General features: G+C 47.3%; 1 protein-coding gene across 5 annotated transcripts in view; it reads right to left on the bottom strand.

The window, feature by feature from the left end:
- The window catches only part of SS18 (SS18 subunit of BAF chromatin remodeling complex), a 363,861-nt gene that overhangs the window by 31,904 nt on the left and 307,218 nt on the right, over positions 1-24,739 (bottom strand). For all 5 annotated transcript variants that reach the window (XM_085605729.1, XM_085605728.1, XM_085605731.1 and 2 more), the window contains one exon: positions 17,343-17,465. In XM_085605729.1, the coding sequence (XP_085461855.1) occupies positions 17,343-17,465 (123 nt within the window). The remainder of the gene's footprint in view (positions 1-17,342; positions 17,466-24,739) is intronic.

Raw genomic sequence — 24,739 nt, 5'->3', positions numbered from 1 at the left:
CGGTGGGCCCCGGGCTTCGAGGATCGGGTCTCGTTGTATGCAGACGATATTCTCCTGTATCTCACCTCGCCGCGGCAGTCGCTTAATGTTCTCTTTGATGTTCTGACTTCCTTTGGGAGAAATTCGGGTCTAACGATCAACTGGTCTAAATCCTGTGTCTATCCTATCTCCGGCGACCCTCCTCTCTTGCCGCCTCGGCTTCCGATCCAATTATCTCTGTCCGGCTTTAAATACCTGGGAATATACGTCTCGATGGACCCGGTGGCTCGCTATGAGCAGAATCTCCTGCTTCCACTTCGGCGTTTGAGGGAGGACACGGCTCGGTGGTGTAAGCTGCCCTTGTCCCCGCTGGGTCGGGCAGCGCTGTTTAAAATGATGTCCCTTCCCAGATTCCTCTATGCACTTCAGAACTCCTTCGATGTCATTCCTGTGTCCTACTTTCGGGAGGTGGAGAGCCTGCAGAGGAGACTGGTGTGGGACGGACGGGCTCGTATCGCTCTGGCAAAGCTTACTCTCCCCTGGTATGACGGGGGCATCGCGCTTCCCGACATTCGCAGGTATTATTGGGCCTCACAGCTATCGGCCATTAACCATGCCACGTATGCGCCTGGCTTGAATCCGGCGTATGAGATGGATAAATTCCTGCTTCCCGGCGGAAACTATAACAGGGCACTTTACTCCAGCTCGGCTGGACGGACCCTTACGGGCCCTACTAAGATTGCGGTACGGATCTGGAGGGCGGCCAATGTAGCCATGGGCTGGAGTGAGCGATTAACATGTGCTACTCCCCTGTTTGCCTCCGACCGACTGGGAAGCCTCTGGACAACGAAGGGGTTTGAACGTTGGGAGACGATTGGTATTAGTAGAGTGGGAGACTTATGGATTAAGGGTGCGGTTAAAACATTCGCGGCGCTCCAGAGCGAATACGAACTTACGGAAAGGGAGTTCTTTCGCTACGCCCAGGTTCGGCATGCCCTGCTCTCTGTTTTTGGGGAGGGGACCAAGATCCCGGCTTCTTCGCCCCTCGAGGACCGCATACTCGATGGTCATGTCCCCGACAGTACTATCTCTTTAATTTATAAAAAACTTATCAATAATCGGGCTGACCTCTTGGTGCGCCTCCGGGAGGCGTGGACGGGGGATGGGGTGGAACTGGACGACGAGGACTGGCAGTCCGCACTGTCGTCCCCCAAGGAAGTGGCCATTCCAGCCCGTCTCCGCCTGGTCCAGCTTAAGATTCTCCACCGGGTGTATGTGACGGGTCCCCGTTTGGTCTCGATGGGATTTTCTGAAGACGGGCTATGTAAGCGGGGATGTGGGCTCAGTGCCACCTTTCTCCATATCCTTTGGGAGTGCCGCGAGGTGGCTGAATACTGGCGCCGGGTTCATGTGGTCATGGGACAAGTCACCGGGGTTGCGCTGTTGCCAGAGGTGCGTCGCTGTGTCCTGAATGTGTGGGAGCCCAATGATTATAACGCGGCTCAGACTCGGTGGGCGGCCCTGGGGAACATGATTGCCAAGAGAGATATAGCGCAGCTATGGGGTTCCCAGCGGCCTCCCACCGTGTCCGTATGGAAGGAGAACATGGACTGGTGCATGTTCAGGGAGAAGACTGTGTATGTGGCTCGTGGTAAACCGGGGGCATGGGGTAGAATCTGGGGGCAATGGAACGCGTACCGTGGGGGTATCTGTACTCCCCCCCCTAGTGGACACCGATATTGCTTTGTCCCCCTGACCCTTGATGGTTCCTTGCGACTTTTGGAATAACCGAATATAGACGTTCCTCTCCCGTGACCCCCCCCCGACCTATCAGTACTCCTTCCTCTTGATAGCTATTTGAAGGTCTGAAGTAGAGTCCCCCGGAGGTAGCCTGACCCACACTTTTTGCCCTTATGCCTCGCCTTTTGTTTTTATTTGTTATTTATGTTAAACCTATGTATCCTGCTTCCCTAGGACTATCCGGAGCCATGTACGGGGCTGGGTCCCGGGAGTCGACTACTGCCTTAAGAACTGTATGATCCTTTCTGAATCTAGCGGCCGGCCCTGGTGGTTGTAGGCCCATGCTTGTAATTGATTTATTGTTCAATAAAATTTTCAAAAAAAAAAAAAAAAAAAAAAAAAGAAAGGTGTGATCATGCAAAGTATTGAGTGCAAAATAACATTGTTTAGTTAATTAGTATAGAGCAATAAACTGAAGGTGCGAATTCAAAAACGTGTGGTGATTTATCCATGGGATTTATGTTTAAATTGTTTAATTGAGTCGCTGAAAGACATGGAAATATATATATGACTCGGCGTCAACATTCCCCCTTGTCAGGAGCATTGCAATATTTTCAAATAACGAAATGAACTTACGCAAAGTAAAGAACCCCCACCCCCCTAAAGGAGTCAAGTACCAGTACGTGACTATTTTCACTGCCGTTTCTGCGCTTGCTGTGTTAGGTGTTGTACGCCTCGCTCTGTGGTAAATATCTCCCCACTCCTTCGGAGTTAGTTCTCTGCCCAGTTCTCGCTCCCATCTCTGCTGAGATGCAGACTTTTCCCCTGGCCCAGGGCCTAGAAGCATTTTGTAAAGGTCTGACACTAAACGTTTGTTCGAGGTCCTGCTAAGGAGCCACTTCTCGTATGTAGTGAGCTGTCTTTACGCTGCTTCTCTAGTCCCACTACCTAGAACCCAGTGCTGGACTTGGGCATATCGGAATTTCTCGGTTTCCGGAAGTAACCCTTCCATCCTCAGGGAGCTAAACGTGATGGGCCCATTCACGTCGAAAAGATGTCAAATGGATCTGCACCCCTCCCGTTGCCATTCCCTGAATTCCTGTTGCTGCATCCCTTGTGTAAAAGCTAAGTTCCCCACGATAGGAGTCAGTGGGGACGACTCCATCGTTAGCCCCTTCGTCACCCCCACTGAGTCCCAAACCCTGAGCGTAGGAACCGCCACTGCAGAGGAGTATAAGCTAGGTGCGCGGCTCATTTTATCCAAAAGGGGGATTTTTCACAAAGAGATACCTGCCAGAGCCCTGTCCATAAAAAGCCAAGTCTTCTCTGATTCCAGTCTAGACCATTCGACCAAGAATAGAAGCTGCACTGCTTGAGAGTAAGTGACTATGGAAGGAATCCCCAGGCCTCCCTCCATAGGGTCCCTGATCGCAAGCTCCCTTCACATTCAAGGCTTTTTATATGCCCGCTCGAAGGAGTGGCTCGCCCTCTGAAGTTCCTGCAACACCCCAGGTGGGGGCCAGAGTGGTAAAGTCAAGAATACATACAATATCTTAGGGAGAGCGGTCATTTTCACTGCCGCTATTCGCCCCATCCATGAGAGTGCATAGGGGTGCTATCGGGCCAGGTCCGCTTTAATTTAACTTACTAAATTGGCATAATTAATTTGAGGTTTCTATTATAGTTGGAGCTAAGCAGGTCTCTAAATATGTAATGTCTGGCTGCCATGCAATAGAGAACGCATGTGACAGATATGCCTGAGTCTCTGGGGTAACCGTTTAGCTTAGCGCCTGGGATTTGGAGATCTGCGTATGGGGTAATGCTATGATCTCTCCCCCCTGAAGCGCATTCCCCTCACCGCTGGATTATCGCGGAGGCACTGGGCGAATGGCTCCATATACAAAGCGAATAGCAACGGGGAGAGGAGGCATCCCTGCTTTGTACCTCTCCTGATGAAGGTGTTTGATGACCTGCCATTAACCCTGACTGAAGCTGTAGATAGCTCGTAGACGCACAGCACCCATTAACAGAACCTGTCCCCAAACCCAAAATGCTTGAGCACTGCTGTAAGGTACGGCCAGTGCACCCGGTCGAATGCCTTTTCGGCCTCGATAGCTAAAAACATCCATTCCTGCTTCATGCGTGTGGCCTTGTCAATCAAGTGGAGGATGCGTTTGGTATTATCTGCGCATTGTCTATTGGCCTGATCGGATGTGATCTTAGCCGTGTGTTAACGGCTTCCAAATAAGAGTCTATAGAACGGAAAGGTACATCCTGGACCATGTATAAATCCCTTAAAAGGTTCCAAATCTCTGTGAAATGTCTTAGGTAACCGCCCCCCCACCGTCCACCTTCAGTTCTTTAACGGTGTTGGCCTGCCACTGTCCGGTTAGTTTGGAGGCTAGGAGCCGCCCGCATCTATTCCCCCCCGGTTAGTAAGCATGCTTAAGCTGCAATAGAGAGTACTCCGCGTAGTCCATGTCTAAGCCTTCTAATTGCTTCCTTGCTATTTCCAGTTGCCTCCACACAGGAGGCACCGCAGTGAGGTGGGGTATGCGCTCCAATTCTCTGACTCTAGTCTGGAATTCCTCACGCTTCTCCCGTCTGATCTTATTGTCTGCCGCCAAGATACCTATAAGGACCCCCCTGATAACGGCTTTTACAGCATCCCAGACAACCGAAGGCGCCATATCCGGGTGGTCATTAAACTCCAAATAGTCTGCAATGGCTTTCCCCACCTACTGAACGGCCTCTGAACGACAGAGCATGGATTCCTTAAGTCGCCAGATCCCGGAGGCTTCCGGGCAGGGAGGAGTGTCAGGTCTACTGTACCGCCGAAAGATCCGACAACGACCGAGGTTCTATGGTTATCGCCGTTACAGTCTGTTGTGTCTCCCTGGTGCCTAAAAAGTGATCTAGCCTTGCATAGGTTTTGTGCGCATGCGAGTAGAAGGTATAATCCCTAGACCTGGGGTGGGCCTTGCGCCACAAATCCCGAATGCCTACATCTCCTAACCACTGGGGCCTCTCCTCGCTTATCGACCCTTCCCCTCCCCGTCTCTGCACCGACCGCTCCAATGAATCATCAATCACTATATTCAGGTCCCTTCCTACCAGAATTCGGTTACCTTGGGCCTCCAACGCCCCCTGGATAGCCTCAACAAGAAAGCATTCCTGTCCCTCATTGTGAGCATAGATGGACCCAAGAAGGAAAGTGTCTGCTCTTATATGAATGTGGTATCCAAGAAGATGGCCCTTAACTTCTATTGCTTTCGTGCCAACCTTCCCCTGAAAGGACCTAGAGACCAACATGGCTACCCCAGCAGTCTTCGTGGCTAGGGAAGAAAAGAACTGTTGAGGAAAGATTCTGCTCTTTAGTCTGTGCCAATCCCCCCGCAGTAGGTGTGTTTCCTGTAAAAAGCACACTTCGGCTCCAGTACTCTCCAAAAAAGAAAGGATAGCCTTCTTCAGAATGGTTTCTTTAATTTGAACTTTATGCACACATGTGAGAATGTCTAAGGTCCGCGCACCCTCCGAACCCCAGGGCTCCCCACTCTGTGCGTTCTGTTGAGTCGGATGGGTGTAGTCGTGCCCCCCAGGTCGTGCATGAACAGGTCAATCACAAAGGTTTCTATATCTTCATCCTCCGCATTCCTGGAGACCGACGGTTAAGAACAAATGCACTCGAGTGCTTCACACAAAAGAAAAAAGTAGTACTTAAAAAGCAAGCATTTATGACAGTCAATCAAAGATACTGTAAAGAGGCAACACAGGTTATCTTGTTAGCTCAAAGTCTTGTGCATGTTATCAAATTGCAGCTCGGTACACACTGCCACACCACTGGTCTGAAGGAATAGGCATTAGGAACTAAAAGGGAAATGCTACTTACCCAGTATGCCTCTGTTCTTGGCATATGGAGCTGTAGATTCATATGCATTAGCATAGATCGACATCTAGTAACGCACATGATCTACAGCTCATATGCGAACGCATACGATCTACAGCTCATGTGCCTCAAACAATATATAACCAATCTATTTACAGATGGAGCAAAGGACGCTGCTCTTTCCAGGATCTGTCTCACAAAGAAAAAGCCAAGCAGGTGTTAGGCAGATGTATATATTCACACTAACTTCTTAATACCATCACTGCTTCAAAGGTTTTAAAGGAACTCTTGCTTATCCCTATCAGTTCCAAACCAAACACCAAAGTCAATGTGCTGGCCCATAAGTACACCTGAGTATGTTGAGCACATAAGCGAAGACTTATTGCTTGTGCAAATCAAACAATATGCAACATGAGCATGTGAGAAAAAACTAATAGCCCAGCTTTAAACAAAAAACAGTGGCAAAGGAAATAGGTCTGGCCTTGGCAAGCTAGTGTGATAGCAATTTTTTATTTTACTGCAAGTATATGCTATAAATAAAAAAGAAAGCATGCTACAGCAACATCCTCTTCTACGCAGACAGCACACAACTTGTACTCCACCTCTCAGATAAGACCCACAACACAAAAAACAAGTTCGCCGCCTGCATGACCGAAGTCCCTAACTGCATGAAAGACAGCTGTCTCAAGCTCAACATAGTCAAGAGAGAAGTAGTGATCTTTGGTAAGAACACCTCAACATAGAACTCCAACTGGTGGCCGACTGAACCTGGACCCGCACCAAGAAGCTAGGAATAATCAACAGCAAACTAGACATGACCACACATGTAAACGCTGTCAATGCATCCTGCTCCCTCACCCTGAAGATAAGGACTATACTTGAGAGGGTCAATTCATGTATCCCCTGTTAAGTTGACCCCACAGAACACTATCGTTAATTTTTGTTCATTTCATGCTGATTCAATACACAAAATGTCTAACGTTGTTTCGCGAAAGTATAAGGCTGTTTGTTGTTCGATCTTATCAGAACTATGTATGCATTTTATAGGAAGCTGACTGTATATACTATACCAAAATGAGGTATAGTGAGCACAGAATCTAGGGGAACCCCAAAGGTAGGCAGAGGTAAAAGTAGATAGCACCTTACTCTCTATTTGTGGTAGTGTGGGTGAGCAATAAGGCTTTATCAGAGGGTAGTGTTAAGCATTTGTTGTATATACTGAGGCGAGAAACTATGTCACACACTCAAACGACTTAACTCAGACCAATTTGTTTGTATCAAAAATATTAGTTATTTTATTTCTAAAATCAAGCCAAGCTTTGTGCAGGTAAGTGAAATAATACTTTGCAAAATCTTATGCAGAGATTTACAGTTGAATGCAGGTTCAAATGCAGTTGGTTGAACTACAGTTAAGTCAACAGTTCGAAATGACTTTTCAGTCAGTGTACAGATTACTGTACACTTTACTTTTTAGCTTATTTTAGGTTACTTTTGCTAATCAGTGTGATATGCCTAGATATCACACAGACATTTCTTAGACAAAAGGTAAGTAATTCACTTTTAGTACATTTGTAGTTTTTCAATGTTTCATACATACTTAGAAGAATTTTCAAGGAAATGCAATCCTATGGAAGGAAAGGAAATTAACGGTTTGCAGATAAGAACTTATTTGTAGGAGTTGGTATTCTGGGGTTAGAACTAGCATTCCCCCAGGGTCAAGGATACACTCTCAGTGGCACTAAGGCAGTCGGGTACAGAGTGTTGCGGCCCAATGTTATCCAATGGGGGATAGGGAGCATTCGGTTAGTGGCTGCTCATAAGCAGGCCATACGGTTGTGGGAGCAAAGCTCCTGGTATTAGGCTCAGGGCAAAGGGGGATCAGAGTTAGCACCCAAAGTACACCCGCAGCGGCGGCTGGGTGCAGGGTACTGTTTAGGCATTGGGTGCATTGCTGTTTTCAATGGGGATTCTCTGGTTGCAACAGACACTTCAGGCTCGGAGACAAAGATCTTTTGGAGGTAACCACCAGTTGGAGAGGGAAGTTGGGATGCCTGGGGATGCTGGGACACCATCGATTGGGCCACCCAAGGCTGTGGGGCGTCGGGTGCAGGGGTGTCTTTAGGCATCTGGTTTTCTTACCAGCTCCGGTCGCGGTAGGGGGGATCCTCCAGAAAGGGGCTGCAGGCATCGACTGGAGATTCGAGGCAAGTCAGATCACCAGATCTCGGGTCAGGATGGCCGGGGAGACCTCCTCGTGGTGTTGGGCCACTCGAACTCCGACCTGGGGCAATGGGTGCAGAGTGGTGCAGACTCGTGGATTTGGCCAGAGTCTGTGGGTGAGCAAATCCGGTGCTCACTGGAGACAAAGTCTTGGTTTTGGAAGGCAGGGCAGATCCTTTGGGTTGCAGGACACACCGGGATTTTGCTAAAGCAGGTTTGAGGTGCGGACAGGCCGGTAGGGCTAGGGCAAATGTCAGTGGGTGTCCTCTTCTTAGTTCAGCACGGCTTCTTCGGTCCTTCTTTTCTTCTGGCTGGTTATTGTCTGAGGAGGCAAGGTTCAGGATTGCCCCTAAATACTAGATTTATGGGCGTTTCAGTTAAGTAAAGTTCAGGACCAATGGGTCCTTTACGTGGGGTGGGTACACCCCCTATTATGCCACCCTCCAATGGGAGGGGGGGCATATGCCTCTCTCTAGTTGGCTGGGTACCCCATCTGCAAGATAGCGGGACTGAGAGTTGTGCTTCACCTCGCCTCCCTCACTTGAGGGGTGGGGTTGGCAAAGGTGGGCACACCTCCCTTCATCACATGGTTTTCCAGACGATTCTCCCGCTAAAAGAGGGGGTCAGAACCGGTGTGGGCTAGTTGCTGGAAGCAGCAAGTGGCTGGAGTAGCTCACAAAGGCAGCAAGCCTTTCAAGCTTCCCCTTCGTGGACCCTGACCATCGGGGTGGGTATGTATGTGTGTGTATAGCATTCTTGAGAGGCTGCTAGTCGAGCGCTCAGTGCTTATTTTAGCTGCATTTGATTTTTCCCTTGTGTCCGATCCCCCCCTGCACCTGAACCACATTTTTAGAATCATTTTAGGAATCTTCAAAAAAACGGAATTATTTTAAAATCATCTTTAGAATTATCCTACTGAACGCTCCTACCCTCGTTTGGGCTGTGAATTCATTTCTCTTGGTCCCTGATCCCTGGGTGCTTGTTTAGACCAGGTCCAGGGCTCGATCCCATTTTGGCGGCCATCTTAGGTGGGGTCACATTGGACGACCGGTCTAGTTGCCCTATAAAAGGAGGGCTTAGCTACCAGACCGGAGATAGAGCATTCTTGAGAGGCTGCTAGTCGAGCGCTCAGTGCTTATTTTAGCTGCATTTGATTTTTCCCTTGTGTCCGATCCCCCCCTGCACCTGAACCACATTTTTAGAATCATTTTAGGAATCTTCAAAAAAACGGAATTATTTTAAAATCATCTTTAGAATTATCCTACTGAACGCTCCTACCCTCGTTTGGGCTGTGAATTCATTTCTCTTGGTCCCTGATCCCTGGGTGCTTGTTTAGACCAGGTCCAGGGCTCGATCCCATTTTGGCGGCCATCTTAGGTGGGGTCACATTGGACGACCGGTCTAGTTGCCCTATAAAAATAGCCCGTTATGGCTCCGCGCAGCGGACGCGCGCAGGGGGCGCGCCGGACTTGCGCCGGAGTTTCGCCAGAGTCAAGCCCGTCTGTGCCCGTCCGGGCCCAGACGGGACCAGGGCCATTGGTTATGCCCGACTCGAGCCCCCATCTAGCCTCTTCGGTCAGATACACGAAGGAAGAGCTTTTATCTTATAGAACACCAAAGCATGTCACATGCTGCTATACCGCTAAAGGGGGAAAACGTTTCAGGGGATGCAGAGTCTGCCAACCGGATTTAGGAGTAACTATCCCCACTACCCTGCGTCGTCTTGCCCTGCTGAATTGCAGATCCCTTCCCTGCCACGCTACGGAGATTAATTCCCTTCTCCTGGACCACAAGGTTGAAGCCTTGTTTCTCACTGAGACTTGGCTATCTGACGCCTCGGGTCCGGATGTGGTTACAGCGCTAGCGCCGGGATATTTGATCTACCATCTTGACAGAGGCGCAGGGAGGGGGGGAGGCTTGGCCATTATCTATAGGGAATCACTGGGCTGCAAAGCATGGGAGGCAGGGGTGAAAGATTGTGAGAGCTGCCAATTTTCCCTTAAATTCTCCCCTACCTGCACGTTGACAGGCCTCCTAGTTTATCGTCCACCTGGGAGTGTGGGGGAGTTTACATCTTCGCTTATGGAAACTACCACTCTCCTGGCCTCAGCTTCGTCCAACTTTATTCTGTTGGGAGATCTCAACTGCCATTTTGATGAGGCAACTGACCCAATGGCAACTAATTTAATGAGCGAGCTGACCGCCCTGGAGATGAATTTGATAAACACCGGGCCCACACATGTTAAAGGGCACCTTTTGGACCCCTTTTTTACGAACATGAGGGGTTTATTAGCTATGCCCCCTCTCGTTCTTCCCTGGTCTGACCATTCACTGATCATGGCAAACTGGGAGGTAAAGGAAGATGATACCCTCCCGTCCAGGAAATTTAGAATAGACAGGGCATGGTCAAGGCTCCCGGTAGAGGCCTGGAATGCCCGGTTGGAGGGCTCCCAGCCTGAGAAAGGTCAGGATCCAGTGACTGCAGACGCTATGATGAGGAACTGGCTGACCAACGCAGTGGACCATGTGCTTCCACTCAAGAAGATGCTTATTAGGGATAAGAGAGTGGGGTCTGCCCCATGGTACTCCCCAGAGCTTAGAACCCTGAGAAAGAACTGTAAACGGGTGGAGAGACTATGGAGGAAGAACCCAGAGACAGAGAGCAGGGAAAAATACCGTAGGGAATTAAGGACGTATAAACTTGCTATACGCGCAGCAAAGGCCTCCTTTTTTGGGGAGAGAGTGAGTCATGCTGCGTCCTCATCCAGGGAAGCCTTTCTAGTGATGAAGGAGCTTCTTAAACCACAGGATCCCATTCTTGTCCACGACAGACCACAGGAAAAATGTCTGGAATTGGCCACTTACTTCAAAAATAAAATTGACACCATTATTAGTTCTCTCCCTCCGGTGATGGGAACCCCGACTTCGTCTGAAGACTTAAGCATGTCGGAAAATTTATTGACGTCTTTTGGCCCCGTAACCTCAGGCGAAGTACTGAAGGTCCTCGGGAGCTTGAAGAGTGGCTCGCCTCAAGACCCAGTCCCAATGCGGTATTTAAAGCAGGCTGCCCCATCGATAGGAGAGCCTTTGACCGATTTGGTCAATCTCTCCTTCGCTCATGGCACGGTACCGCCAGACTGGAAGAGCGCAGTCGTTAAAGCGCTTCTGAAGAAGCCTGGCTTAGATCCACAGAACTTAGCCAATTTCAGGCCCATCTCCTTGCTACCAGGGATTAGTAAGGTTGCCGAGAAACTGGTTAACCGCCAACTGTCCAACTTTCTCGAGGAGAATGGTCGGTTGAGAGACTCCCAGACGGGATTCCGACCGGGTCATGGAACCGACACGGCCCTGCTAGCAGTTGTAGAGGAGGCCAGAAGCACTTTGGATACAGGGGGGTCAGTGGCAGTGATCCTCCTGGACCTAAGTGCGGCCTTCGATACTGTCAACCATGGAGTGTTGACACAACGCCTAGCAGAGACAGGAGTCACAGGAGCGGCCCTGGAATGGCTGGCCTCTTTTCTGGAGGGGCGTACCTTCGAGGTTTGGGAAGGCAACGCAAAATCTCCTCCCTTTCCACTTCACTGTGGGGTGCCTCAGGGCTCATCCCTAAGCCCCACGTTATTTAACGTGTATATGGCACCCCTTGAGGGTGTGGTGTCTCCGTTTGGCTTTAAGACCATAAGCTATGCGGATGACACTCAGCTAGTGGTGGGTCTGACACAGCTGGAGAAGCAGCCTGAAACGCTCCATTCATGCTTAAGAGAGGTGTTTGACTGGATGACCAGGTCATCGCTCAAATTGAACGGCTCAAAAACTGAGCTGATGATCTTGGGCCACTCAAACTTCGCCCTCTCGCCGAGCAGCTGGCCCAACTGTATGGGCACTCCGCCTGACCCAAAGAAGGAAATTAAGAGCCTGGGGGTCTGGCTGGAGCCTGATCTGTCCTTTAGGACACACGCCAAGAAGATCGCTGGCGTGTGTTATGGACTGCTCCGCTCGGCCCGTAAGGTTCTCCCCCTCTTACCGGAACTCTCCCGGAAGCTGTTAGTCCAAGGTCTAATCATCTCACGCCTGGACTACAGTAATGCACTCTTTCTCGGAGCACCGGAATCAACGTTCAAAATCCTGCAACAAGTGCAGAACGCGGCAGCCAGGCTGCTGCGGAACGTTCCGGCCAGGCAATCAGCCAGGCCCGCTCTAAAGGCACTCCATTGGCTCCCGGTCAAAGAGAGAGTGACCTTCAAAGCCCTCTGTATTGCTCACAAGAGCATTCAGGGGAAAGGACCTGCTATTCTGAAGGACATGATTCGGCCCTATAAGCCCACCAGAGCCTTACGCTCCGATAATAAACACCTCCTTCAGATAAAGAGAATTAGGAGAGCCCGTTCAGGTGGCAGGAGCTTTTCCATCCATACTGCACACGCCTGGAACTCCCTCCCACTCTCACTACGCTCTGAACCAAACCTGCTCAGGTTCAGGAAACATTTGAAAACTTATCTATTTCCAGAATAATTCTAAATCTGTTCTGCTTCACACAGGCAGCTTGCTCTGATTCTCTATAAGCGCTGGGATGCCTCTGGGTAACCGTGCGCGGTACAAAATTCGTTAATAATAATAATACACACACACACACACACACACACACACACGCGAAGTGCTGCAGCCCTTGGAGGCCTTCCCTGGCCACAGTGCCCTTGGTACCAATTACAAGGGACTGACATGTGGACAAAGAATACCAATTGGGTTTTGTATCAATGTAGTTTAGGGAAATAACATGGGTCCTGGGTACCCGGTTGGCAGGAATCCAGGGCACACTCAAAGTGCATTAACAGTTTGGCAAAAAGTGGGGGCAACCATGCAAAAAGAGGGCACTTACTTACACATCGCCCCAAACGAAATAGGATGAGACTAACCTTGCCCTAGAGAGTCTTCATTGTCTATGTGGAAGAACCTGGAAAGTCCATCTTCATTGGCATGGGCAGTCCCAGGTCTATGTTCCAATATAAAGTCCATTCCCTGTAGGAAGATGGACCACCTCAAAAGTTAAGGATTTTGACCTTACATTTGCATTAGCCATTTGAGAGTTCTGTGGTCAGTTTTAACTAGGAAGTGAGTACCAAACAAGTATGGTCTCAGGTTCTTGAGGGACAAAACCACAGCAAAGGCCTCCCTTTCAATGGCACTCCAACGCTGCTCACTGGGTAGTAACCTCCTGCTTATAAAAGCAACAGGTTGGTCTTGGCGTTCATCATTCGTCTGGGATAGGACCACTCATATCCCTAGCTCAGAGGCATCAGTCTGCACAATGAACTGCTTGGCGTAGTCTGGAGCCTTGTGAATTGGTGGTGAGCACATTGCCTCTTTCAGGATGTCAAAGGCTTTTGACAGCTAACTGTCCAGTTTACCTTTTTGGGCATCTTCTTGGAGGTGAGTTTTGTGAGGGGTGTCACAATGGACCCATATCCCTTCACAAACCTCCTGTAGTACCCAATCAAGCCAAGGAATGCCCTGATCTGTGTCTGGGTTGTTGGAACTACCCAGTCCAGGATGTCTTGGATCTTGGGCTTCAAGAATTGCACTTGGCCTCCACCAACAAGGTGGCCCAATTATACCACTGTTCCCTGCCCTATCTGGCATTTGGGTGCCTTGATAGTTAGGCCTGCAGTTTGCAGGGCTTTTAACACCTTCCCCAGGTGGATCAGGTGATCCTACCAGGTGGAGCCAAAGTCAACGATATCATCTAGATATGCTGCACTAAGGCCTCCAATCCAGCAAGGACTTGATTCACCAACCTTTGGAAGGTGGCAGGGGCATTCTTTAAACCAAAAGGCATAGCAGTAAACTGATAGTGCCCATCAGGAGTGGAGAATGCTGTCTTTTCTTTTGCTCCTGGTGCCATGCCAATCTGCCAGTACCTTGCAGTTAAGTCAAAGGTACTTAGAAATTTGGCTGCACCAAATGTATCACTTTGTCAGCTCTTGGGATACGGTGAGCATCTGTCTTAGTGACAGAATTGAGCCCTCTATAGTCCACACAGACCCTCATTTCTCTCTTTCCACCCTGTGGATGAGGTTTGGGGACTAGAACCACTGGGCTGGCCCAGGGGCTCTCAAAGGGTTCAATAACCCCTAACTCCAGCATCTTGCTGACTTCAGCTCCGATGCTCTCCTTAACTTGATCAGACTGTTGATCGATCTTATTTTTGACAGGTACACTGTCCCCAGCGTCCACATCAAAGGTACACCAGTTTGTCTGATCAGGTGTGAAGGAAAAGAGCTTAGCATACTGCTAAAAGACTTGCATGCAATCAGCCTGCTGCTGGGCAGAGAGGGTGTCTGAATAGACAACTCCATCCACTGACCCATCTTTGGGGCTGTAAGAGAGGAGGTCAGGGAGAGGTTCACTCGCTGTCTCCTGATCCTCATCAGTCACAATCAGCATGGTGATGGTCAGCCCTGTCATGAAAAAGCTTGTTGGTTCACATGGATCACCCTTTTGGGGGTCCTGCATGTGCCCAGGTCTACTAAGTAGATGACCTCACTTTTCTTCTTTATGATGGGGTAAGAGCCACTCTATTTGTCATGGAAGGCCCTTGGTGACACACACATGTTGCCATGGTTGAAACTCCACCAGTGCAGCTTATTGGTCATACCAGTGCTTCTGGAGCTCCTGGCTGGCCTCAAGATGTTTGGAAGCTTTTTCCACGTACTCTGCCATTCTGGACCTTAGGCCTAGTACATAGTCCACAATATCTTGTTTGGGTCAATGAAGAGGCTTCTCCCAACCCTCTTTTACAAGACAGAGTGGTTCCCTAACAGGATGGCCAAACAGAAGTTCAAAGGGGGGGAACCCTACTCCCTTCTGAGGCACCTCTCTGTAGTTGAAAAGCAAGCATGGTAAGAGGACATCCCATCTCCGTTTGAGTTTTTCAGGGAGCCCCATAATCATGCCCTTCAATGTCTTGTTAAACCTTTCAACAAGACCATTGGTTTGTGGTTGATAAGGTGTAGTAAACTCGTACTGCACTCCACACTCTTTCCACATGTTTTAGCTATGCAGATATGAAGTTTGACCCTCTGTCTAAAACCACCTCCTTAGGAAACCCTATCCTGGTGAAGACACCAATGAGGGCCTTGGCTACTGCAGGAGCTGTAGTAGTCCTAAGGGGAATTGCCTCAGGATACCTGGTGGCATGATCCACTACCACCAGTATGAATTTGTTTCCTGATGCAGTGGGAGGTTCAAGTGGACCGACTATGTCCACACCTACCCTTTCAAAGGGAACCCCAGTCACTGGTAGTAGAATTAAGGGGGCCTTTGGGTGTCCACCTGTTTTGCCACTGGCTTGACAGGTGACACAGGAGCTGACAAACTCCTTTACCTTCTGAGACATCTGGGGCAAGTAAAAGTGGCTAACTAGACTTTCCCAAGTCTTGGTTTGGTCCAGATAGGGGGATGTCATGAGCCAAAGTGAGCAAGAACTCCCTGTACTTCTGAGGCACTAGCACTCTCCTAGAGGCTCCAGGGTTGGGCCTCTTCCCAATAGGCTCTGTAGGTACCACGGACATCTCCCTTTTCCTGTGCAGCAGATTGCTGCCGCTGGCTCTCAAGAATTGGACAGGTCTACAGTCCCAAGGCACAGCTCTTCCCTGGGATCAGTTCCCTCGGGGGCTTCCTAGTCCTCTCCATGAGGAGAGGGGTCCTGAGTTTTTCGGTGTTCAGAAGCTGGTTTCCCAGTCTTCTTACCTTTCCTCTTGGAAGGTTGGGCCATTCTTTCAGGCTCCAACACTTTGTTTCATCTGGCTTTTGGCTCTGCGCTCTAGTATTGGCACACACAATCTCAGGGATGTCCAGCTTTGCTGCATGGGTTTTCAAATCTACCTCAGCCCATGCTGAGGTCTCCAGGTCATTTCCAAGCAGCTGGAAGCTTTGAGAGACCACTACCTGTTTAAGGACAGTACACCCCACCCCCCACACATTCTAATGTCACCATAGCCATGGCATGGTTAGTAGTAACACAGTCAGCGTTGGTGACTGGGTAAGATTTCCCAATCAAGTATTGCTCTGGGGAAACCAGTGTCTCTCACCATAGTGACACTAGCACCTGTATCCCTCAGGGCCTCTATTCTAGTCCCATTGATCCATCCAGGAGTATTGCAAATACTTCTTTAAGTTGGGAGGCCACACAGCTAAAGTGGTAAACTCAGTTTTACCCTCAGTGACTAGAACTGCTTCAGTGTGAACCCTGGTTTTCTCTGGGAACACTGTTGATACCATCTGGAGACTGACTACACCAGTAGTAGCTGAGGAGGACTAGGGGTCTTCTTGCTAGTACAAGTAGCATCTCCAGTGACGTGTCCCAACTTCTTACAGTTGAAACCCCAGGTCTTTAGGGGATCAAAGTTCTCTCCTTTTTATCTACCAGTGGTCTGGGAAGAGTTTTGGGACCCCATCCCCTTTAGCAGGTTTTGTCAGCCCTTTTGAAGAATCTGGCTTTTTATCTTTGGGGTTCTCACTCCCTTTCCCCTGGAGAGGGTTTGTAACCCCTTTCTTTTGGTCACCCCCAGTGGCTGTTTTTGTTACCCTAGTCTTGACCCAGTGGTCTAGCTTCTTTCCCAATTCTTGGGGAGAAATTAGATCTAGGTCTATCAAATGTTGATGTAACTTTTCATTAGCACAATTACTAAAAATATGTTCCTTCAAAAACAAATAGTAAAGTCCTCTGAAATCATGCACATTATTGCCCGCTAGCCATCCATCTAGTGCCTTAACTGAGTAGTCAACTGAGTAGTCAACAAAGTCAATCCAGGACTAATTTTGGGTTTTGTGTGCCTCCCTGAATCTAATTCTATAATCCTCAGTTGTGAGTCCTAAGCCCTCAATAAGGTCACTAGACCCAGCATCTCCCACTGTAAGGGTCAGAAGTCTGTCCCTACAGTTACCAGTGAACAGTTCCCAAAGAAGTACCCCCAGTGTGACAAAGACAACAGTGGTAACAAGATGATCATTTGAGAAACAAAAGCAAGACGTTTTCTCTACGTAAAGTTCTAATATTGATGGTATAGGGGGTATGCCTAGATACGCATCACCAATTGATCCCAGCCCCTTAGGTCCTAAAATGGATCATTCTCCAATTAGATAAATAAAACTCATACAAAGGGCACACCCCAAAACAGCATTTAGAATATACCCCTCTCGGTTTTAATCGATTTTTCGAAGTACAGAGATCAATTAAAGTACTACTTTTGGACTTTGTCGCTTTCTTTTAATAGTTATCCCAAACCTCGGCAAAAAATTCAAGGGAAAACATACTGCCAAGATTTTCACTATTATAGCATGTTTGACAAAACTGACCACAACTCTCCTCCAAAGGCAATGAAAATAAACATTGGATGTATTTTAAAAAAAATTCTCTACAGAATGAGTCTGAAGTGTACAATCTGTACTTGGTCTGCTCGGTTTATATTCTTAACAGAGTTGTGTATCCATCATTCTAACCATTTTCCGTTTTACTTACCATAACCTTGCTGCTGTCCAGGATAGCCTTGCTGGTTTGGGTATTGCTGCGGGGGTGGGGCATACCCCTGCTGTTGTGGAGGTCCCTGGTAGGTGTCCTGCTGCTGTGCATACTGTGCATTTCCTGTAAGCCGAGTGGAGTAAAGCATTAAAAAAAAATATTAATTTAAATGTATTTTTACTTGAGCCTAACAGCCAACATCAAAAGAACCCAAAAAGGAAATGGAGTCACCAAACAATTAAACACAAAATGAACCAAAGGGAAACTCAAATTAAACACGAGAGACTGGCCAAAGCTGCATCCGAAGCAAACTGCACAAGGCTGTAGTCTAGATTTGAGTATCCCTCCCGAATTAGCACTACATACACCAGAGCATCAGTCCTAAAAAAAAAAAGAGAGAGCTAAACGAATGAACAAAAAAGGAAATAAAAGACAGCTACGAAAGCACAGACCAGCTACACAAGATGAGCAAGCGGTTTCCTAAAGGCAGGCTGCATACAGCTGAACCAATGGTGTTATGTTAATGGAGATTTTTAATTGAAGAAAATAATACTTAAATGTTTAGTTATTTTACTGTTAGAAATGTTGAAGTATATGTATATGTATTGAGGTGTTTTTTTAGAAAGTTACGGTTGAATCCTAGAAGAACTTGAGTAAAGAAATTTTTGAAAACAATTGTCTGGATGAATGTAAGGAGCTGTGCGGAGGCTTGTAAATGGGGTAAGGAAGGGGGCGTATGCAGGCATGTATGTATTCTGGCGCGTGAAGGTATATAGATACCTCCTTCGTAGTAGTGTGGTGAGGAATCCTCGTGAGGCCTATCGTAGCCTTGTTCAGGATACGACGGTTGCTGATAACCGTACTCACTATGACCTACATCAATTCGACAAGAAACAGGAAGAGACGTTAATGATCGGTGGAGTGAAATTGCGACAGATTTCACCTTTTAACAGAAAGAAGAAATCAATTGGAAACACATTAAAAACGTCAAATTCAGCCCATGAAGTCTAGTTTCTCATGTCTTTCAGCAACAAATTGGTTCTTCTCCCGCAATAAAAAAAAAATCAAATGCTGATGGTATAATCCGCAAACATTACTTGATATTACAAAGAAAACTGCTTTATTGCTTATAAGAATTATATCAGCAGGCCTTTCAGATGTAAATAACCTGATCTGAATTAGGACTGTACAAGGAAGCAACTACCATATTTTGCTCAACAGATCTCGATCACTAACTCAGGTTAACAGCAGTATAAAATGAACATGCAATAGAGACATTTTTCTAGAACACTGAATACAAAGACACAGATTCCAATTTAAACATTTGTTGTCTGTATAAAACGACATCGCAAATTATGAATGAGCGGTCGCTAACGGCACACCAAGGGGGAGGGACTTCAGGTCAAGAGAGGATGTGAATGAGTTACTTGTAAAAAACGATCTGCTATGCCAAGAAATGGTAGCTTTTCCTTGGCCTCTATTCAGGGCGATTAACAACGCCGCCATTACAGTAGTGGACTAGAAGGCCACAGAAAGCGCCTGAATCCTGTAAACAACTAAACGCTACCTGCAAGTCAATGTAGTTTAATTGGTTTTGAATGGATATTATAGTATGATCGAAGTCTTAAGTCCTACGTTTAACTTATGCTGCTTTTCACTTCAAATAGATTTACTGATGTTTCAGGTAGTTCAAAAAGTCGCAAAGAGGCCCAATACCATGACAAATGCAAAGAAACATCCTGGCTAAGTAATCCTTCCAGGGAAGCAAATTGAGAAGTCTTACCAAAACACACAGCATTCCAACAGTCTTTTCCCTACATACAATATATAGCACTCGCACCAAAAAAGAAACATTTCTGAGCGTCCACAAGGAGAGCACCTTGGCTTAAAGCGGTTCAGGTACACACAGTGCTAGGTATTCTGCTGTAGTGTTACAACTGTCGCTGGAGCCAGGCGCGTGGTAAAAATCCAAACGCCACAACCGAGACCAAGTGGCAGTCAGTGTTTCTTTCCCTAAACTGAATCCTCTTGCAGTGTTCTCGGAGGACGGATATATAAATCCTAAAACCACCCGAGACACAGTTAAGAATTCTGAACCTCTGCAGTGAGAGGAACTGGTTTACATCATGCAGATTTAAGATGTGACATAGGCCTCATCCCTTTTTATATCTTAAGTAGGAGTAATAACTCTGGCCCTTTCAGCTGATGAAAACAGCTTGATTGGCCCCAAAAGAAGGAGCATTCACATTTGCTGCCAAGTTGTTCAAATACCAACAGCGGAAGAGGTAGCCTCAATGGTGGTGTCCACAGCAGATGTGGAACAGTCTTTCTACACCACTGAGGGGACACAGGTTTCTTTGGCGATCTAGGTCCAAGCTCTGTATTTAGAGAAAGCCTTCCCTCCACTAGAGGAGAGGGCTGCACCTAAGAAGGTAATGAGGAGAGTGGCTTCTCTATATGGGACATCACCGGTACGTGTAGGCGTCGGCTAGGGGAGAAGACATGTTCTTGCCTGGAAGTTCTCCTCTTTGCCTGCCGCCTCCTCTGAAGAAAGGGGGAATCTGGCCAGGTCTTCACGTGAAAGCATTCCCTGGACTTGAAAGACAGGAAAGCTTTTACTGGTTGAACGGTAAGTGTTCTGTGTAAGACCATTTGGATCGTTCTCAGTGATATGGCAGGGAGAGTGCTCATCTTACGTTGAGCGATCTACCAAGTTCTTCGGGTTAAAGGGAAAATCAATGCATTCTTTTTTCTGGGCCTGCGCCTTCAGGCAAGAGAAAATTCTAGTCACAACTGCTGATGCATGACCAAATCAGAGTTCATAGTCTTGGGTACAGTGTTACAGAGGAAGCTTTATATCAGCAACTTCTCTCCACAGCCTTCTTTTACAGGCTAATCACAAACCAGTACTCTTCTTGAGCCTAGTCTGGCGGTAATGAGATGTACTAGCCAAGCTCATGCCGGAGTTGAAGACAGTAGCTAGCTACAATGATGTTAGCAATTGTCTGCCTAATGAAGCTAATCACAGGAATGGTTATTATTTCCCCTTAAGTTTCCAGAGACTTTCCATCATAGTCCATGTGGGAGGCCATTACTTTGTCCTTCAGGTATGTTGTTATAACCACCGCAGACTGAGCTGGGGCATTCAAGACACAAGGATTGGACAGTTGTTGCAGGGCCTGCTTGAAAACCTGAGGTATTAAGGTTAAGACCTGCCTTAGCGTGGGAGCTACTGCAATCACGAAGGCAATGATCACTGGCCATGGACAGCCTTGGCAAAAACTGCCTGGCAGCATCGGCTTAGGTGCAGGTCCTTGCAGTCACTGGCAAAGTTTATGGGACACTGCCTGGGTAAACACAGATTTCCATTCTCAATTTTCCATTCGAGAACGGTCAATGTTTTATGTGATGTCTTTAGGATGTACATGACCTCTGGTGCCAGTGACATCAGAACTAGGTTTGTTGGATAAGGGACAAGAGCAGATCTTGGTGCCGGAAAGGAAGTAGGCACCGGATTCAGTGCAGAATCCAAGGTGGGTACAAACTGCGCAGAGGACGCATCTGCCAGTGGTAATCTGATTGGAGGCCTTAGTCGATCTTTGGGGCCTAAAGGCGAGCCAGAGGGTGCCAGAAGAGTGCCAAAAAAGCATGGTATGGCCTTCTTACAGGCCAGGACCTACTGTAGAATCACCGATCGGCCACGATATTTGGTGCACAAAAGATAGTTGAGGACTCAGCTCTGAGTGGGAATCAGGAGAGGGAGCCGAAGGCCCCATGACACCCTTCCGACTCCTCCTTGGACTAAGCAGTGGGATGGGGCCAAGCCCCACTTTGACAACTTCTATTTCATGGATTTGGACATACCAGAAACCAGAGATAAGGAACTGTCATGAAAGCAGGCTCAAGAGCAGGAACAAGTGCAAGCCATAGAATTGGAGTGGAATGTACACAAGGTTTGTGACCTTTCTTGGTGTTCAGCTATGTGCAGCTTTTCTTCATGGCCCCAGATCTCCTTAAGGTGCATGACGGCGCAATCTTTGCTCAACTGAAAGAGTCATGCCCCGGGCTCCAACAACAAAAGCAGACATTGTAGAAGTCTGTCTCACTAACTTTGGCTTATGACGGTCAGGGCAAAGTCTGAACCCTGGAGTCCTCAGTGAGGACATGGTTCACGTGAACATTGAAAAGAACTTCAACAATTATTTGTCAACAAACAAAAGGGAGAAAAGATTCAAATCCGCATACAAAGTTGTGGAAAGAAAGCTCCTAACCTCGGCACGCAGGTGTGGTGCTTATATGTGGCTCTGCTCTGCCACTTCTGTGGCAGAATGAGACCAACACAGAGCTGCATAATGCCAGCTAACAGCATGCAGAAACATTGATTTGAAAACGCCAAGAACCAGTCAGGTGGCTGGGGAATATGCGAATGGTGATGAAAATGGAGTTAGAAGTATCCATCTGAAGCATATTTCTTTTATATTTACTCACTCCTGATGTTATAAATAAAATATGGTGGATAACTTAATTCCCAGCAGGCCCAGACCTATAGAATTTTAAGCAATTTATAAATACCATATGTTGAACTCTACTAATTCACACTTTAGGTAAAGTCCTGAAAGTACCCCAGAGGATAGTATTACATTAAAGTAGATGAAAATGCAATTGCCATTTTTTTACTTTATTTTTTTATCAGATACAGTGCCGTTTTCATCTGTGGTTAAACAGATTACATAGAGAGTACCAAGGCCAAAAATAAGACCTCTGAAGTCACAGTGAAGTAATCAATACACCCTCTTGGCTTTAGAGAATTATGGGCAGTACCCTAAGTAGACCCATATGAGCGAGGGTAGCCTAAGACCCAGACTTATCTGCTCAAATGCAAAAAATAACTGCATATTCTCCCCCAGGACTGACCAGATGGTGTTGTTAGCCATACAAGTCAACCTGGAGTCAACTCTGATCTGGGGACTGGAAAAGAGGGTCCCAGACAAGGGCGGGCCCACTAACGGGCTGAAGCTGATGAAGAAAGTGCTACAGTGCTTGTATGGATACCATTCCACTGTCCCACTCACTGTTGATTCAATACAAGTGTCGCACTGCCTGTTCCTTAAAGTGGGGCATGTTCACTGTGGACAAATGTGGATCAATATCACTGGGGAAGATCACAGCAAGGTGAACAAGAGACGAGCATGGGCATATTTCCACATTATAAGTTCAGATGTGCTCTGAGAACCATGAGACATCCACAAATGTGCACAACGAGAGGGAGAAGCCAGAAATGAAATAAGGTCCTAATTTAAACCAGTGATAGGTAAAGGGAATTAACTGTTTCACTAGTGAGACTTCCAAAGTGTCTAAAAGAGATGCTCAAAGAAAGAACAATGTCTGGTCATGGGATTGCATTACCAAAATGTTCAATAATAACTCAGAGTTGATGCGTAAAACTGAATTAAGGATGCTGAGGAGAAGCATGGAGATCCAACAAAGGAGTTGTGGGATTACCGAAAGGAGAAGGTCAAAATGAAAATGGCTGCTGCAAATAGTAAGCATGAAACTGGTCAACCCTCATCACAGATGAAAGGGCATGCAGGTCCCTGACAATGAAGCAAGTAACGTGCACATCAGGAACCTCAATTGCAAACACGTCCATTGCTGAGAGAAAATACAGCCTGCAGTATGCCCATCCGGTGTGATTAATTGATGATATCCACAAGAAAAAGTTAATCATCTTCAGTAATGAGATTTCTGGTGGATATAAAATCTTTCTGCAGGTTTCTCATCTTTTAATACTCATTCCAGGCTACAAATCGGTCTGGTAAAATTATTCCCCAGTAATACCTCTCCAGACCTGCCAGATGGAGCTATTTGGCTCCAGGCAGGAAACCCCCTCTGCACAGGTCACAGAGTATATTGGGTGACAACTGGCAATCTGGAGTCAGATCCTGATATTTGTTTATGCACCATACGAAGGTGTGCAGAGAGGAAACAAGAGACATGGCAACAGGAAATACAGCATATAACATGTTTGCAAACCTTGGGGGTCTTATCAGGCACAGCACTTGCTCATCAAAAAGGAGGGAGAGTTGTGAGGAACCAGCAGGAAGATTATATATCCAATAGAAATGGAGGGAATACAATCCTCTGTCCATCTCTTCCAGGGGCACCACTCCTATGGCCCGTTTTGCCAGCAAGCCAAGGGGTTCTGCTTCCAACATTGAAGCATGATCCGGTGGGCACGGCCTGAAAGAATGCAGGAGGTCTGGAAGGGAAGATACGGAGGGAAAGAGATAGTCCCAGTGGAGCAGAGGGATCACTCAGCGGTCTGTCTCGATCAATTCCGACTGAGTAATAAAATGGGAAGCCCACCAGAAGATGGTGTGGTCCAGTGTTTCAGAGGGGCAGAGGTAAGTGGAAACTGGGACTGCGGTTTCTTATGCTTCTAGATTTACCCCTGCCCTGAAAGGAAAGGTACATTTACTGTGACATTTAGACCAGTTGCGACAGTTGCTTTTGTCAACTGTGCGTAATCCTAGCATAACCAGGCAACATCTAGTACTGTTTATGAAACTGCCAAGCACAGGAGGCCAAGCTCAGTATTCGAGTCATAGCCCTAGAGTTCCGGGAAGAGTATGTCTTCAACCTAAGAAGCCACTCACTATCTAAGGACACCATGATGAACATAGACTGGATATCCAATGGAATACATCAAAGCATATCGATGCAGCGTGGCAGCTGTAGCCTCATTTCAAAATCTGTTTTGATCCATCTAGGCATCACTCATCAGGTCAGAGAAAAAATGCTTCAAATGTTCTGGCTGGCAGGCTGATAACCGTACGTTTTTCCTGCTCCTATAATGTACAAGAATATCAGCCTAAAAGGGTGATGGCAATATCTGTTTGGAGACATCCCAATTTAATTTTTGCAAGTTAGGGGCATCAGGTTGTTGTCTGACAAAAGCATGAAAAGAGGTTTATTGGTATATCTATTCTTCTTGATTGTCTATAATTACCCTAGTGTGCCCATCTCCAGACTGGATGGACATCTTTGTTTTGCCTATGATGGTTTTGTGATTACTCTTTCACATTATGGCCTAATCATCAGGCATTCCCAGCACGGATTAGGAGTATGTTGCCCCACCAGCAATCTTCTAGCATTCATCTGGATTGTGCAGGCCAATCTTATGTAAAGAACGAGAAGTGTGATATATGATTGTAGGAAGCTGGCTCTCTATATAGTGTATTAAAACAAAGTACACTGTGTAGACAGTACAGGCAACCCGTATTGGTTTACAGGGCTTTCTTCAAAAATCCCATGACCTCTATTTTGTGGTAGTGTGGTCAAGTAGCTTAGGCTACACAAAGGGGAGTGTTGAGCATTTGCACACTCTCACACACACC

This window comes from Triturus cristatus, chromosome 5_1 (assembly GCF_964204655.1).
Source record: "Triturus cristatus chromosome 5_1, aTriCri1.1, whole genome shotgun sequence".
NCBI classification, from domain to species: Eukaryota; Metazoa; Chordata; class Amphibia; order Caudata; family Salamandridae; genus Triturus; species Triturus cristatus.
The sequence above is the reverse complement of the archived record's forward strand: the minus strand, read 5'-3'. Positions and strand labels throughout refer to the sequence as shown.